Source organism: Berghia stephanieae, chromosome 2 (assembly GCF_034508935.2).
Source record: "Berghia stephanieae isolate SIO BIC M18660-M18661 chromosome 2, UCSD_Bste_1.3, whole genome shotgun sequence".
Taxonomy (NCBI): Eukaryota; Metazoa; Mollusca; class Gastropoda; order Nudibranchia; family Aeolidiidae; genus Berghia; species Berghia stephanieae.
Window position 1 is genome coordinate 33,714,240 of NC_088361.1, and position 17,774 is coordinate 33,732,013.

At 36.7% G+C, this 17,774-nt stretch overlaps 1 protein-coding gene and 1 long non-coding RNA gene across 7 annotated transcripts in view; one reads left to right on the forward strand and one right to left on the reverse strand.

Annotated features, from left to right (window-relative positions):
* The window catches only part of LOC144964754 (PC-esterase domain-containing protein 1A-like), a 23,742-nt gene continuing 5,968 nt past the window's right edge, over window positions 1-17,774 (reverse strand). Inside the window, exons 2-5 of one of the 6 annotated variants that reach the window (XM_078899336.1) lie at window positions 17,229-17,308; window positions 7,782-8,014; window positions 5,979-6,192; window positions 1-4,697 (exon numbers count right to left, since the gene is read on the reverse strand). In XM_078899336.1, coding sequence (XP_078755462.1) covers window positions 3,861-4,697; window positions 5,979-6,192; window positions 7,782-8,014; window positions 17,229-17,308 — 1,364 coding nt within the window. In that variant the 3' untranslated portion in view covers window positions 1-3,860. The other 5 variants (XM_078899341.1, XM_078899335.1, XM_078899339.1 and 2 more) reach the window with 5 other exon arrangements.
* Window positions 13,518-17,774, forward strand: part of LOC144964756 (uncharacterized) — a 6,017-nt gene continuing 1,760 nt past the window's right edge. The window contains exon 1 of the long non-coding RNA XR_013643925.1: window positions 13,518-13,647. This is a non-coding gene — a long non-coding RNA (uncharacterized LOC144964756). The remainder of the gene's footprint in view (window positions 13,648-17,774) is intronic.

A 17,774-nucleotide genomic window follows, 5' to 3' on the forward strand; every position in this document is an offset into this window, starting at 1 on the left:
TTTTAATATTTAAAAAAAAATTTATTCTGAATGACTGGAGGGATTGTAGGTCAATAAAATGCATTTAACCCGTCATTTTATGTAACATCAAAACTAGAATGTAATGTTTATTCTTATGACACAATTCAACAACAACAACATCATCATGGAATTCTTATGCATGGTAGACCCAGATATTCATCGTGGCCATGCCAATAAAAAGGCGTTTCTACAAGATACATGTACATTTTTGTGGAATTTAACTGCTGTACCATGTAAAAACTTGTATTTAAGATTTGGCCAGAAAACGTTGTGAGTGCCAGGTTTGAGAGTTTTTGCCAAGATGAGGGTCATTTCAATCAATTGATAAACGAAGAACGGCCAAATTTTTCCAAGAGTTCGGCATTTAACTGGCTAATATGCAAGGTTTTAATGATTGATTCTTGTCATTAAAGCGACAAAACAATAAATGAGGAAAATAAGGCAACAATTTGTTTTATATAGCCTGGAAGACAGGATAGAACATGATACAACTGTCAACACTTAGTAACAAACCTTGTGTTATAACTTATTCTTGTACAACAGAATTTTTAATAATTAAAACCACCCTCTCACATCCCACTTTTGTCCAATAACCCACTTTTTTTAAACAACATATGCAACAAATTAACATAAGCTAAATCAAATTGTCTTACAGACCATCTGAATTAGCATTTGGTTCATGGTCACTTTTCTTAGAAGTCTACAATCAAATCACTTCTCTCTCGGGTGTAATTTACAAATTCAGGAAGACTATCTTACAAGAGGTAGGAGGTGGAGGGCTAACCCAACTGATTCTCATCAGCCTGGAGAAAAAAAAATTATGTTTTGTTTTTGTTTTTAAGGGTTTTACGGCGCTTGCAACACATTTAAGCCATATCAGCGCCAGTAAAAAGGAAGAAAATTGAAAAGATTCTAGATGTACAATTAAAAGGACTTGAGGAAAAAGTAAGACAAAGGGGAATGATTCAAATAAGGAACAAATGTAGATTCCAAGAACACACTATCAGTGGACATCCCATTTCCTCCCAAACCCAGCATCTTCGGTTAATAATCCATCCCTGCTAATTGACCGGTAATAATGTCACTCAAGGTGGGTTATTAGGCAACGGCCACTGTAATAGTCTACCTTTCATATTCTGACATAAACCTCACTAGCTCCCATCGTATGGGATTTTGTATTTAATTTACAAAGGAGGCAATTCAACAAAGTGACATCTTTGGCAAAAATAAGGTGACTATCCTATGGCCCCATTATCCATTCTTTTAAAAATGATGTTATAACACAAAGCTTGAAACTTTTATATGGGCTTAAGTCTGAATAAATCAAGTCAATAATATTGCCTGTACACTATTTGTTTCCAAGATTTTCATAAAATAATCAAACGTGGATAAAGAGACAGGCCAGGGATAATGGGGGCAAAGGATTGTTGTCAACAGCCTACACCCTAATTTAGGGAGAGAAAGGCTATGATGATGAGACAACAGCAACAATGTTGATGATGATGATGATGATAACTATAATTATTTCACTTCTCACAAAAAGATCTCACTGCTTCTTTTGTTAGCATATGATTCTAAGTAGAGCCCAGATCAAACCAAATGGTCTTGTCAGAGCCAGGACACAAAGCCACATGGAAATGACAAATAATATATGGGGATAGAAGAGATAGTAAGGGTGTGGACAAGTGTAGGACCCACAAAATCAGAAGGTTATTTTTCCCCCACCCTCAAGCGAATTCTACCCACTGATAGCACAATTAACAATATCTCAAAATATGAAAGATACATTTTAAAAAAGTTTAAGTAAAAAGGGATAAAAGGCATCTATTTAAAAAACAGAATAATGCAATGCTTGGATGGATGGAATCATTGTAAAAAAATCAAATAATTCTTTTTTTTTAATTGAGTAAGACAATGTGCAATATCAACACAGATAAACGTATTAGTCTAATAACTGACTTCCAAAATGATACATTAAGAAAGGTAGCTTCAATGTTATTTCTTATAAAACATTTAACAATGCAACCCACAAATAAAGACATGGCTATATCACTATACCAAAAGTCTTTATATTGAAATTACATGCGTGAAGAAAGATGAGATGATTTTGAATTAATGACAAGGGGAGACTAAACTAAAATGCAAAACAATGCAAGAAAGTCAACAGCAATGAGCATGTGCAGGACATTACTGGGCATCAATTGCAACAGATCAATCCTCAACCAACTTTGCCAGGTGGACTTTCTGATTGTCTCCTTAAATTATGGAATGAGATTAGTGATGATCAAAAACATAAAACTCACCCAATCATTGAGGAGAGAGTGCATATACAACACAGAAGCAAATGGGGAGGCGGGGATTGTGTGTAATTTATGATCTTCGCCTTCTGGGTGCTTTTTTTAAAATGGCATTGTAAACATGAATGGGAGCGATCTATATTCAGTTTTATGTCCAGCCCAGACATCAATCCCATGATTTGTTGCTGTCCAACAATTGCAATTCTATACAAATGTAAACACACTTGTTTGTTTATAAGAGTTGTAAACGTACCCATGTGTGAAGCTGAACAAAATGACCAATCGTGATGATAGATATTTCAAATGCTGTGGACACTTTTCACGATATGGGTCACTTTGAGCAAATTTTGCAAAGTGACCAATGACCTTGAGCACATGGAAAGTTAATATAAATCATCCCCAATGTGATATTAAAAATAAAATAAAATATAATTCCTTTTATTCATCCCACAGGGAAAATTCTTTAGGGTCTATTCCAAGGGAAGACTGGAATAACCCAGGCATCAGCCGCAGTGCAGTGTTGTAAACTGAGCTCAGTTGAGGAGACTTGCTCAATACGACACAACGCAGCAGATATTCAAACTCTGTACCTTTCCGATATGAAGCAAAGACCATAACGCAGACCCACGCTGCCCCAAATTTACACATGACTTTCTTAAACTTGTCAATAATGTGATCTGTCTAATAATACAAATTTTTACTCGATATATGTTGTACACCGTTTTAGATAATTGAGGACAAAAAATGAGTGAATACTTATTTTGAACTTGAGCATATAAGGGAAAAAAATGAGACTAAATATAACATCATTATGAGCAGAATAACATGGTATCTAATGTCATTGTAAGTGTGTTGCCAGGTACATCAATTCAACTAAACTATAATAAAACAAATAAAAAAACCCACCTCAAATTGTCAATTCAAAATCAAATTTTAAGGCATTAAGGAATGAAAATATCTTTTTTCACAGTCCATGATTGACGGTATTTTCCCCTGTAATCATGGAAAAGGCACAAGGTAGATATATATATATATAAAGGCCTGACACGGGCAACCAACATAATAGCTGTATTTTCTTTGAAATAAAAAATATGGAGAAATCAGAGACACAATCTAAGATACATGATTTCAAATCATCATTATAGAATCTTTCAAAACTGATTAAAACACCTTTCAAATTTTGGCAAGAAAATATTTTCTTCATTTACCAATATATTAAGATGAAACCCAATTGATCTAAATGTCTCTTCTAACACTTTTTTGAAGCCTAATATTTCAGGTATTTTGACAAGTTATTACAATTGATTGATATATTAAGTGAAAGTTTATGACCAAAGTGTAAAGTCCTGAGTCATTGTTTTCTGACAGAGAAATTAAGTTCCTTGTTGGAATTTTAAAAAACATTTAAATCAATGTTCCACTAAAATTTTGAATCAAGAGGAAACTGTATTCATTTATCCAAATTTGAACATATAAAATTTGACATACCATGATTTTTATTGATAGAATTGGCAGAAACATGAAAATATGAAAAGTCTGCAATCAGTAATTACGATTATAAGGTTTGCGTCTGTTCTTTCTCCTGGGATGAGATGGTCCTTGATAATCGTTTTGTTGGTACGGCTCAAACAGGGGTTGATTATTATACAATGGATTTGTGTGGATTGGGCCAGGACCACTAAATGGCCTCTGGCCGGGCAGAAAGACTGAACTGGAACAAGGTGGAAAATTAAAATTATTATTTAAAGGCATTATATTACCAAATGGAAGATTGTTATCATCTGGTGAATTCCACCTATCCCTGGTTCTCCTGTTCTCCCTTTCATAGGGTCCCCTGCCATGACCTCTATAAGGGTCATGGCCAAACACCTCATTTGAATGCACAGGCGGTCTATTCCAAGAACTATGCCATCCTTGTCTCAAATTATTGTCATCATTTTGAAAATTTCTACCTGACAAAGTTGGGATACAACAATTTATAGAAGAAAATATATTTGAAAAAAAGTTTCTGGAAATAGTATTCAATACAGAACCCCGCCTTTGACCTGCTTGCATTGTAGGCTGTTGCCAATTATCAAACTGCAGCTCATTTGTGTCTGAAGGACATCTTTGACTTATTGGATTTGGTATGAAATCTGGGTTATTAAAATTATTAAACAGAGAATTTCCATCATATTGTTTTGGATAGCTACTGAATGGAGCTGGTTTATGGGATGGTCTTGGAGCATCCAAAGCTTTGCAGACGTGACTCAGCAAGAGATTTGTAATGTAGCGATGTGCCATCATATCCCAATGAATTCCATCACGAACCCTTTTGTCCATATGGTGTCGAAGATAGAAATGGAGATCCAAAACGTCAAATCCACGCTCTGCAATTATCTGTGACAAAAAAAAAGATTTTATAGAATTAGTTGGGAGTATTGCTGTCCTTTGCTTTAAATGTATCCATTATATTGCAAGTTCATACTTATGCAATCTAAACAGGTTATTTTTAATGTTGTGAATTTCCATTTTCAATATGGAGATAAAGGTAACATTTTATTATGTACACATAAACAATAATAATCACATGGATCCGGGATCTGGTCATTGCTTTATGGAGAAAAATAAATCTATTTTTATTTGTTTCTTCTTCATGCTTAGGTCAAGAGAAAATTTTTTTGAATTTCTTCCACATTAAACAATATGCTATTCTTCCCTCTGCTCATAGCATAGTGTCGTATTGTAATTACTGCCTCAAGAACTTCCTATGAAGATGGCTCTATAAACGGCTCTTCCTCCTCCTCCTCGTCGATTGGATCCTCAGTCATCTTTTGCCTTGTCACTACCTGGTTTATATCAGAGGCATTTCTGATGTCTGTAAGTCTTTGTCGAAATCTATCTGGAAATCAAATTCTCCATCAGTCATGTTAACTGGTGTCTCTAATTTGTTGACTATTTCAACCTGATCTCCATTCTCAATATGATTAAAACCAGCTTTTTTGTAACAATTTTGTATTATGGCCTGCTTTACATTGCTCAATGCTTTTCCAAGGATGTGAATTGCATTGATCAGCGAACTTATTAAAAATGCCTCCTATGCGTTAGTCTCACTGTCGCCATCTAGCTCAGAAATAATTTGCTTATTCAGAAGAGATATGAATGATGGTGCATGCATTATTGGTTTATTGATTAGCGCTGCAGACATGCAGTTTTCTCTGCATTACATTAGTTGTAATACAATTATATTGTTAAACTGATAAAAGAAGAATTAAGGGATGATTCATTATTATTATTTTGTATGGGCTGGTCTATAAATTCACTTAACTGCACAAGGCCTGTTCCTTCCACAAAGATAAAAAATGAAAAACAAATGCATTTGGCCCTGAAGCTATTAAAAAAGCAAACATTTTCATGATGATTTCACTTTTTGGGGGGTTCTTTTGTTGTTTTCTTTACTTTACAGCACAATTCTTCTTTTTTCTTCTTCTTCTTCTTTATATAAATCAACTGACAGTCAGATTGAACGTTCTTGTTGATGTTTCTAATCCAAAAGAAAAAATAATAATATTGTTCTTTTAAAATTCATAATAACCATTCATGACACTACATATTTTATTATGTTGATGATTAGGAACAATGACCCCCCAAAAAAAAAAGGGTAAAATTGACAACACTTACAGATCGAGCATAATAATTTGCTTCTAAAACATCAAGGCGGAGTGTTGTTGTTCTGAATTCAATCTCTGGTACGAGAAATCCTCCTCTGGCCTGTGTTGAGATTGGCAAAGTCGTATTCCAAACTAGGAGACAGTCATCCTCCAGGACTTCTTTGAAACGATCAAAAAGAGTGACAAGATTTTTCTTATAGTCCGTGATTGATTCTTTGCCATATCTGAAAGGGGAAATCAACAAAGTAAACTTCACTGCCATGCAAGGGCAAAGGGGGTAGAGGGGTTGTTTCACTTAATTTGTTTGGTCCAAAATCAGATCTGAGAATTTGAGTTGAAAGATTTGATAATGGACTGTGTTGGCCAAAGATGGAGATATCAGATGGAAATTAGATGGTGCCTAATTGGTAACACTGAACAATTTAGCAGACCTGCCATAGACAACAACAAAATTCTGGATTGGCTTCAAGAACGAATTCTTCAAGTGCTACATCTGGGCTATTTTGGAATGCAAAGAATGAAACAGCTAGTCAGAACAGCTGTATACTGGCATGGAATCGTTGCAGCAATTGTCAACACCACCAGAGGATGCATGTCGTGTGCTGAGAACCAGAACATGCCTCCAATACAGTCAGTACACCATGGATTAGGCCTGATAAACCATGGGAATATGTCAATATTGACCATGCCATGAATTTCAAAGGACGCAACTGGCTCATGATTGTGAACACATATTCCAAGTATCCGTTTGTCCACCAGATGACATCCGAAGGCAACAATTCAAAAGCTGGACGAGGATTTTGCACACTTTGAGTACCCATACATCATCGTGACTGACAATGCGCAGTGCTTCTCATCAGCTGAGTTTGCCAGTTTCTGCGAGAGCCAGGGCATTAAACACCTGCAAGGAGCTCTGTATCGTACAGAGACCAACGGTGCAGCAGAGAGACAAGTGCAGTCATCTAAAAAGTTGCTAAGGAAGTCAAGCTTCAGTACCAGTGAGGCTTTTCACGAGTTCTTGATCCAGTACCAGAGAACTTCCAGTGCAGGGGCTACAGCACAAGCGAACTTCTAATTTGTCAACAGATATGGGCGAAGATGGATGTTCTACTGCCTCACAGCTGTGAGAATCTTAATTAATTGTTGAAACCGTAGTTCAACGTGAACAGCCAGTGTTATACCGTCCTTTCAGAGGGGGTGTAAGGACAAGTGGGTGCCAGCAGTTGTAACATCAGTCATTGGAAATCGAATGTTTGATGTAAAAATTGTGCCGGATGGACCAACCTTAAGAAGACATGTCGACCAACTTCATACAAACCACAGTGTAGTTAATTAACAGAGTATATACATGAAGTGATTATGATATAATTGTGACAATGAGACTCACAATATTTTGTAACAGAGATTATTCCAGAGCATAGACTGTCAAATGGACTTTGATATAGTGTATTCGATAACCAGGACATTTCAAATAATTGTAAAGAATTAAAATATCCATATTCTGAACTGAAAATTTGGTTCTCTTCATGTCTCATAGATATCTATAATTGAGCAAAGTTTGAGGAAAATCAATAGGGGTGTGGTTCCTAATTCCACTTGACAGGGAATGGCCCTATGTTTTTCTTTGCAAAATCCCAGGTTTGGGAGTATTTGCCATGTTTAGGGTTATTTAATCCACATTTGAAAGCCAAATTTTTCATACACTTCTTTCCAGAGCATGGCAGTTAGCTGGTTAATCAAGATTAAAACAAAAATTGTATGGCCGAAAGGAAAATAAAAAATTGGGTTTAGTCAACAGTACAGCAATACGTACCTTGTGATATCCCATAAACAAGAATTCATAATAATGATGTCGGGGAATGGCTCTTGCTTCAAATCACTCAAGATGCTCTCCACATAAGCATTGTAACAGCGGGTGACAAAGTAAAATCTGACTAGATGGACATCTGTGACATATTGCCGCACCTCTGTGTACTTGGTGCCATTGGTCATCTCCCCTTTCCTGCCTCCCTCAATGAGCTCATCACGCAGAAAGGAAAACTCTCCCTGTCAATAATGATAATAAAACAACAATAACAAGAAGAAGAAGAAGAAGAAGAAAAAGAAGAATATTGATAATACTAATAAAAATACTAATCGTACTACTGCTGCTACTACTACTACTACTACTACTACTACTACTACTACTACTACTACTAATGATGATGATGATGATAATGATGATGGTGATGATAATAATAATAATAATAATAATAATAATAATAATAATAATAATAATAATAATAATAATAATAATAATAATAAAAACAGTAATAGTTTTTAGAAAAATTATATCAAAAATGTCTACCAGAATATAGTCTGTTCCAAGTCCCGTGCACATGGAATATCGCAAATTTCAAATTGTGTAACAGTAGATATCTTTTAAACAGTTAGACCTGTAAATGAGCTCTATAAAAATTGACTGAAACTCTTCGACAAACTGAAGATTCAATTATTTTTTTTTAAAATAAGGGCATCATTGGAGAGGAGAGTGATAAATACAATATATCAAAATAGTGGGTGTTTTTTCTTACTGGAAGTATGACTGCCATAATTTGATGTAGAAGGAATGCTAAATAAGCATGTCATTCATATAGGTAAAGATGACTTCATCAAAGTCATATTCCTGCCTCTGGAATTTTTTGACATAGAAAAATAATCACCAGTATCATCTTTAACTTCTAGCCATGACCAATTGAATTTATTCCTCACGGGACTCACATCTTTATCGATGCTCGACAAGTCTGAATTGCGATCCACGAACAGCTCAGCCATTGTGAGAACATTAGAATAATGTAGCAATGAGCAAACTTGATTTTCAATCAGTAAATGACAGAGAAAAAAAAACTTAAATAAATATGACTTCAGGCCAATACACTGAATTATTAAGTAGAAGTGAATTATCAAGAAGAAACTTCGGCAGGCGTAGCGGAAAAATTCAAAGAATCGAAATGAAGGTAAATCGCCACAAAACAGCAAGCTCGCTTGGGCTTGAGCAAAACAATGCCAGAAAACGTCCTGATTTGCACGGGAATTAATTAGGCTACTTACCATTGTTCCTTATGATCAGGTACTCAATCAGTGAAGAAACGGTCAACCAGTTTGTTTACAACGTGAGGCAATCGAAATGTGCTTGTTGTTGTAGCAAGTTGTAGCAATCTATTAGTGTTGGGTTATTTGATCGCTTTTACTCGATCGACGACCGAGCGCCAAGCCACGAGTCAGTGCTCGATCTCAATGCCGGAAGAGCGAGTTAGTAAAACGATCACTCGATCGTAAAACGATCAAGCGGGTTGTGAGCTTGAGACGATCTTGACACGTGAGACGAGCTTGAGACGATCAGGATTCGAGCGAGCGGAGGGGTAACGAGTGTTTCGAATCATTTCAAATTCAAACGATCACAGTTTGCCATCCGATACCAATCGCCAATGTTTGCACACGGTAGTCTGTGGTTCTTCCACAGCCCTCACTCCTTGTCAGATGTTAGTGTGTCTGGGTGGCAGTGGCAGGGAAATTCGTATAGGTGTATCACGCGTGTGTGACAAGACTTCATTAAACCTACTAAAGTTTGACTATCACACACACACACACACACACACATACACACACACACACACTAAGGCTATTTCTATGACACACACGCATCCCTCTATCAATGAACACTCCTACAGTAGTGCGGCTATGTGGTCTAGTCATGACGTAACTATAGGTAGTACTCTAGTCGACCATGGCTCTCGTGCATTATAATGGTCTAGTGGTATGACACCCGCTTTGGGATCGGAAAGTCCTGGGTTCGAGCCTCGCGCTCGGTGCATAGTTGAGTCTTTGGACAAGGCTCTTTACTCACATTCTCTCACCGTACTCAGGTGTAAAATGAGTACCTGGCCGTTAACAGCGTTGTCTTTGTCTGAAAAATTGTAATATCGCCTAACAGGCGGCATGTCCCGTCCTACATATTAAATGTTGCTGTTGACCGGGGACCCTTTACAAAGCGCTTTGATCACATTTAGTGGATATTGTAAAGCTCAATTTTTTAAAGTAAAACATTAGCTTTGAATATGGAATGTTTCAATTTTAGATGCCTGTGTATTCTTTGTTAGTTCCCATCATCATCATCATCATCATCATCATCATCATCATCATCAGGGGCAGCGGTACGGTCTTTGGTTGGCACCCGAAAGGTACCGAGTTCGATCACCCGCCGCTGAGTGGTCTTGAGCAAGTCACCTTGCCCTAACTAAATTTGCGGCGCTGCACTGCGGCTATCGCTTGGGTTATTCCAGTCTTCCCTTAGAATAGACCCGAAAGACGAATCTCCCCTATGGGATGAATAAAGGGAATTATGTTTAATTTATTTATCATCACCATCATATCAGCGGGATCATCATCATCACCACCACCACCACCACCCTAATAATAATGGATAAAATAAATATCAACACATTTCAATGTAATAATCAATCTAAAATCAATCAGTGCTCCTAAAAGACCCTTTGATTTCTTTGTCTAATTCGTTCCATACTTTTGGAGTCCCGACAAAGAAAGATTTTCAGCTAACTATAGTTTATATATGGGAATATTAATCAGTCGTTTATATTGGAATCGGAGTTGTCTAGCAGGTGTATTAGTTCAAAGCGCATTTCCAAGGATTTACCATGCTCAATGAACTTCACAATATTTTATTTAATTTATTCCTCCGGCACGCCATATCGACCATACATCCATTTCGTACAGTAGGTACCGATCGCTGTTTGGAGTATTTTTGTATTAAAGCTCTTTACAATACCCGTCATTGCTTATAAGATAAGAATACATTCACACCTGAGTCAAGTGCCTGACACACGGACTTAACGTCTGGATCACAATTTTCAACAATCACTGTCACTCATCCGGCCATTGACAAGGCTTGATTTTGTGACAAGAGACACCGTACCACTGAGCGACCGAACAAATAATCACTATCTGCGCCATCGTCATCATCATCATCATCATCATTATCATCATCCTCATCACAGCCGTAACAGCCAGCAAAACCACAATCATCATCTTCGGGTCCGGTCTATCCGTGTGGGGGGTGGGGGTGGAACCTGCTAAAGTATTTCATTTTTTAAACAGAAACACGATAATCATCATCATCATCATCATCATCATCGTCATCCATTGTCGTCGGCATCGTTATCATCGTGTCCGGGCAATCCGTGTGTGTCTGGGTGTGGAACCTGCTAAATATTATTATTATCTACCTACCTAATAAAAACACACCATTCTTGTTCATTTATTTTTCAAATAATGAAATGAAAGGCACGACCTTTCCCGCACACACAAGAGGCGATGACGACCAGTGACAAATTATGGGAGGTGGGGGCGGCCGACAACTTTTGGCGCGACATATGAAATGTTAAGGTGACAGCGGGATGATGGTGGTGGGAGGGGGGGGGGGGGGGGGGGGGTCTCAACCCTTCACCATCAACAACTGTTTGATGGCTTGTGTGTGTGTGTGTGTGTGTGTGTGTGTGTGTGTGTGTGTGTGTGTGTGTGTGATGCGACGAACGATCATAATCAAGGCTGCCAGACAGCCAGATTTCTTCTTGCCCAAGTAGTCAAATAGACCCCAAATAGCCCAACACCACAAGCATTCTGACTCCCTTGAAAAACTCATTTGTTTTGATTAACAAAACAATCGACTACAGTTGGATAAACTTATCTTTTCATTTTTTTTAAATAAAAGATTTTTTTTTTTTAATGAATAATAATAGAAAAGCGTTTCTTAGTAACCAATTTTGAACTTGGCCATCTGGCAGCCCCCATCATAACCAGCTGCAGTCAAGCCAGCCACAGACATAAGAGAGGGAGGGGTATGTGAAGTTTCCTGTGGCAAACGAGTTGCTAGTGTTTTTTTTTTTCAAACGAATCACTGCTCGATGACGTCACTGACTCGAAACCCGCCCGAAACCGACTCGATTTTAGAGGACTCGATCGAAAACCCGCTCGATTTGATCGTTTCAAACTCGACCCAGCACTACAATCTAAATTTTTATTCTCTATTGTCTTCTGGCACTTTTCTACTCACTTCATATCTTGTTGTTACCAACATAAGTGCCTGCTCCACTCACTTTTCTGAATTAAAAATTCACCCCATACACCGGAGCATACTCAATGTCTCAATCGTTTCTATGTTATATGTTTGTGATGAGAATATTGGCTATTAAGCTTAACTGCTGGTCAAAATTTCTTCGCGATGGTGGCGAACGAATCGGCGATCTCAAGAAGTGGGTGAGAGAGGGATCTAGAAATGACTTTGGGTTTGAAACGAATATTTTTGTGTTCGTGGATAGCTCACACGGTAGAGCCACGCTCTCACCTGCCAGGCGGAGTTGTCGTACCAATAAGGTCGCAGGTTCAAACCCCACCACCGCGCGAAAAAAATTTTTATTCTCTATTGTCTTCTGGCACTTTTCTACTCACTTCATATCTTGTTGTTACCAACATAAGTGCCTGCTCCACTCACTTTTCTGAATTAAAAATTCACCCCATACACCGGAGCATACTCAATGTCTCAATCGTTTCTATGTTATATGTTTGTGATGAGAATATTGGCTATTAAGCTTAACTGCTGGTCAAAATTTCTTCGCGATGGTGGCGAACGAATCGGCGATCTCAAGAAGTGGGTGAGAGAGGGATCTAGAAATGACTTTGGGTTTGAAACGAATATTTTTGTGTTCGTGGATAGCTCACACGGTAGAGCCACGCTCTCACCTGCCAGGCGGAGTTGTTGTACCAATAAGGTCGCAGGTTCAAACCCCACCACCGCGCGAAAAAAATTTTTATTCTCTATTGTCTTCTGGCACTTTTCTACTCACTTCATATCTTGTTACTACAATCTATCCTACCTTTCGATTTGAAGATGTCTACATAACGGACTTGCGGCATTCGCAATTTACTTTATCATAGTTTTGAGACTCGAAGGGTAAATGTGGTCAATTTTGGCTTAGATGAAACAGTGAAATTTATCGCTCGGTGGCTCAGTTAAAATTGGCTACAGTTGGGATCACGACGGATTGGAAAGTGAAAAAATAATTTAACGAAGGATGTGTGAAAATACCCAGGGAAGTGTTCAGACACGCCTTTTATAAAAAGCCTCGCTTTGTCTTGGCAATATAAACGGTCCTCATGAGCTATGCGTAGCGCTGTGGAACACTCCTAATTATTTTACGGTCATTCGACTACGATTTGTGAATTCTTTCTTTTTTTATTTCTTTCTTTCTTTCTTTCCTTTTTTAAATATTTGAATTTGACAAATTGACTGATTTCAGTTAATTGACTGAGAATTTACAGGTCTATACAGTACTTTACAGCAATGAAAACAGGCTCACAGCGTTTACAATTTATCTCTAGCCTGGTGGACATACAATAATATCTTGGACTACACAAACAGCCGGTAAGATGCTTAAACATTTTTTCGGATAAAGACATTGATGTCAAAAACCAGGGGGATCTTCAAATATTTACGCCTGTCTTCGACAGTATGAGGAGAAATGCCTTTCACAAAGACATAATCCCTGAGCAACTGTTGAGCAAGAAAACTCATAAAGGTCACACTAGACATGTTACGAAAATCCACTGGTCGCCCATCAAGGAAGGTACGTGTTTGCCATTCCTGAATAATATTCACTAGCCTTCGAATGTAATTACGTGACATGTCACTGAATCTGAACTTCTTGAACACCAAACAGATTCCATGTAAGTTTTGCACAGTATAACCTTTCAAAGGACCGCAGTTTTTAAATACCAGAGATGCATAATTAAAATGACATAATTATTGATTTGACCTCTCCACTTTCAAGTTCCTGGTTGTGTTCTGTCTGTTAATAATAGATGCTATTCACTGACATGCCATAAATTTTTTTTTAAAGAATTCTGTGCTTCGCCTCTCTGGAGAAATACCCCAATGTGACAAATGTGCATGTTTAATCCATATTGTTTTCAGTTTTCATGAATGTAGAAATCACAATCATTAATTTTAACAAATATTTATGTCCATTGTGTACAAAGTGTACAATTTGCTGTGTCATTTTGAACCCAGGGTAACAATGTTAGTGAGTAGTGCACATGAATCTCATGCCTGGTCAACCTTGTGGGGAGTTCATTGATCATAATCACAACATAATACATTGTATATATTGTTAATGTAAACCATCCATACATTCACTCATCCCAGATCCTTCGTTTTTTATATACCGTAAAGAAGAAAAATTCCAAAGTATGACACTGTAACCGATGCAAAAAAAATTCTGCTTAACGTCACTAACAACAATTCTAGAGTTCGAGGCAATTATCACTAAAATCCATCAGAAGGTTGTGGAGATATCCACGTCAATATATGCGCACAGGTTGTGGAACGGACTATAATAATATAACATCTGAAATATATAATATGTTTTAAAACAAATCAGTTTAAATAAGGTACATCAAATTGCAATATATAAATCAATATCAATAATTAAAATAATTGAAAAAAACAAAAGTCCTTTAGAGCCATAAGTTCCATGGAATTGAAGTTTATCCAAATTTTGTGATTGCATGCTAATCTGTTAAGAGTATTTTTGCTAGATCTAAGAGACCCAGCTACCCAATAGCACCCCAGAGGCATGGGTGCCAGCAGGAAGAAGTGCTGAAACCTGAAACTAAAATCTCGACACTTTGCCAAACCTGAAAGTGTTCCTACTGAAAATGCAGCCTAAACTTTACTCTTATTTCAATAATTTCATCACCGTTTTTACACCATTATTAAATGATTACACAGAAAACATATTGACACAATGAGGAAATTAATTTGATTTTAAAATCAACTTATAAGACATAGTGAAATACTCACAGTGCAGTTGTCTCTCTCTAGAGGAGCCAAAGAACAGAGAGAGACAGAAAGTACCAGAGGTACTCTCTCAACATTTTTTGAAAAATTTAGTGATGGACACTGGCTTGGGCCCATCACTCAGCCCCCACTGAAACTGGAGGTATTTGACTTCGAGATATCGTGAAACCAGAATTCCGGCATGAATTGGAAAACTGGCACCCATGCCCAGAGGGCAGAGGAAACAGTGTGCAAAATGCCTTTCCTAAAGACCTAACGTCACAATGATGTGCTGGGTTGTAGGTAGAATTGAAGAGAAATATCAATAAGTATAAGTACAAATATATGAGTATTTATATACTCGCTTTTCCACAATTTGACAAGCTCAATCTCACAATACTTCATCTTTTCCTCTCATAGACCATACAAAATGAAATATCCATCACAAAAGTACAAGTCATCCATTAGGCTTCCTTAGTGTAGTAGCAATCTTACAACACCCATCACTGTCTATAGCCAGACACTCATTCACATTTGAGTCATTAAGAGAGGGAAGTGTCTTAGCCAATGACAAATAGAATTTTACAACTGTTATCACCAATCCAGTTAATGACCATGCTCAACATTGCTTACTTTTATTTCAAGACTAAGATACATGCCACTGACCCATCAATGCCACATTCAAGTGAATCAAATAAAAAAATTATCTCTTTTGTTTTAATGCATTTAAGGGAAGGGATCCATTATTTTCAAAAGAGATCAATTATCTAATTTATGATCTAACAAGAATTCCTGGAATTGGAGAATCTTTTAACATCTTTTAAACAAAATTAAACGTTTTGGTGACAGACTTTAAATTCTGAATTCTTTCTGGAGGACTTTTTGTATTTTTACATACAAAATAATCTTGCAATACCAACCAAATCATTATCATTAACTCAATTCCAAACCTAAACTATCTGATGACTAAACAACTAACTTGATGATAAGAACGTAAAGCTTTTCATTATAATGTCAAAAACATACTGGTCCAAAACATAAATAAACCAACAAATAAAAATTCCTTTTATTTATACTGAGGCGAACATCTTTTCGGGAATCAGGCTTGAGAAAAGACCAAGACAACCCAGGCATCAGCAACAGTGCAGTGCTGCAAAATGAGCAACAAGCTAAGAGACTAAACATCCTACTAAACAATTTTTTTATTTTTTTTTAATAGCATGCTTAATGTGGGGTTCAAACCTAGAAGCTGCGATGTTATTGCAATGCAGACTTGCCAACCAATCTCAACCAATTCAATATTTTTATTTTTCCTATTTTCCCCAATATTAAGGCTGACTTTCTCATATTTCCCCCTCAAAAATCATATTTTCAACAAGCAAAATTTTAAGCTAAACAATCGCTGAAATTTGAAGGCTAGTAGGGGATTCCTGTAATTCGGGTGTCAATTTTAAGTGCGTCACACGAGCGGACATACTACAAAGCCATGTTAATAGGATAAAGGCCTACAGAGAAGGGTGAGTGCACTTATTGGGGATAATTTGGTATAAAAAAGTGTGTAATGTACAAATTACAGTCTTTTATTTATAACACAAAAATTCTGAAAACTTTCTGTGCCAAACGAAACAAAAGGAAAAATACAGGAATAAAATTAGCCTTCCTTATATGAGGATTGAACACACAACTTTCTAATACTGTGGTCGGTAAGATGTGCTATATTACAATTACACCGTTGAGGTTACCTGACACAAGGAACAACTTATATTTTTCACACAGATTACAACTATTTTGCTATGCCAAATTTACACATACATTATAGAAGTAAAGACAAGGATGAAGACACAAGAGTATGCTGACTTTTTTATATTTTTAAATCATAAAACATGTTCATACATCCAGACTTTGATTTTTCTCTTCATCAAATAATCATAATTAAGTATATTCATGAGTCTGGTAGAAAAATGCTGAATTTAGAAGAAAGTCTGACCCACGGAAGAGTGAAAATGACCCAAATTCTAATACTCAAGATATCGTACACACATAAGTCTTATCAGACCAGGTTCTAGTTGAATTTAAATAGATCACACAAAAATTGTTCACATAATCTATCACAATGCAATCTCATTACTAATACTTACCAATCTCACCAAGAAAGCAGTCAGCGCAATGGGACTAAGACTGCAATGAAGCCAAAGGCACTTTAACTGTTCTTAATATGAAAATGAAAATGGCTAGGTCCATGAGTGCATTCAAACAGATAAAGGTTTATTAAGCAAAATTTGGCTTGTAGTGCTCTGTGGTAAAATTACTTAATGTAAACAGAGGATCAAAAATAAATAAATATAATGTTAATGTGCTTGAGAAAGTTACCTTGTCTCTTAATTCATTTTCTTTGAGGAACCGATCATACTGAAGAAGAAGAACAATATCTTTATAAATGGACCTCTGGACTGTAAAACAAAAAATATAATTAAAATAAACATAGTTGGAATCAAAGGTCTAAATCTTCCAATCATAGAATGCTACCCACTGTTCTAATCTGTTATATTGGGGCAATAAAAAGTGATTTGAATCTCTTAATTCTGAAATTTTAGTAAACCACACTAATTTACAAGGAGAAAGAATGTAGTTTCTTGATTCTTACACAACGAAAAATCATAATTTTCATAACTTTGTTAATGGTATGTGAATGTAGGTAAAATGCTCCCGAGAAGAAGTTGAAGTATGCACTTTGTTAATTCCAGATCAGTGGTTGCTGATGGGCTCACTATAAGGTGAAACTCGATTTTTGTAACTTTATTTTTGGCTCTAACTCTAACCTGCTTTGGTCACTATGGCATCATTTGTGGACCTGTATCTGTGCCAATTGCAGTCAGTAAAAATAGTCTCCTGCGGAATTCTTGTAATGATGCCAAA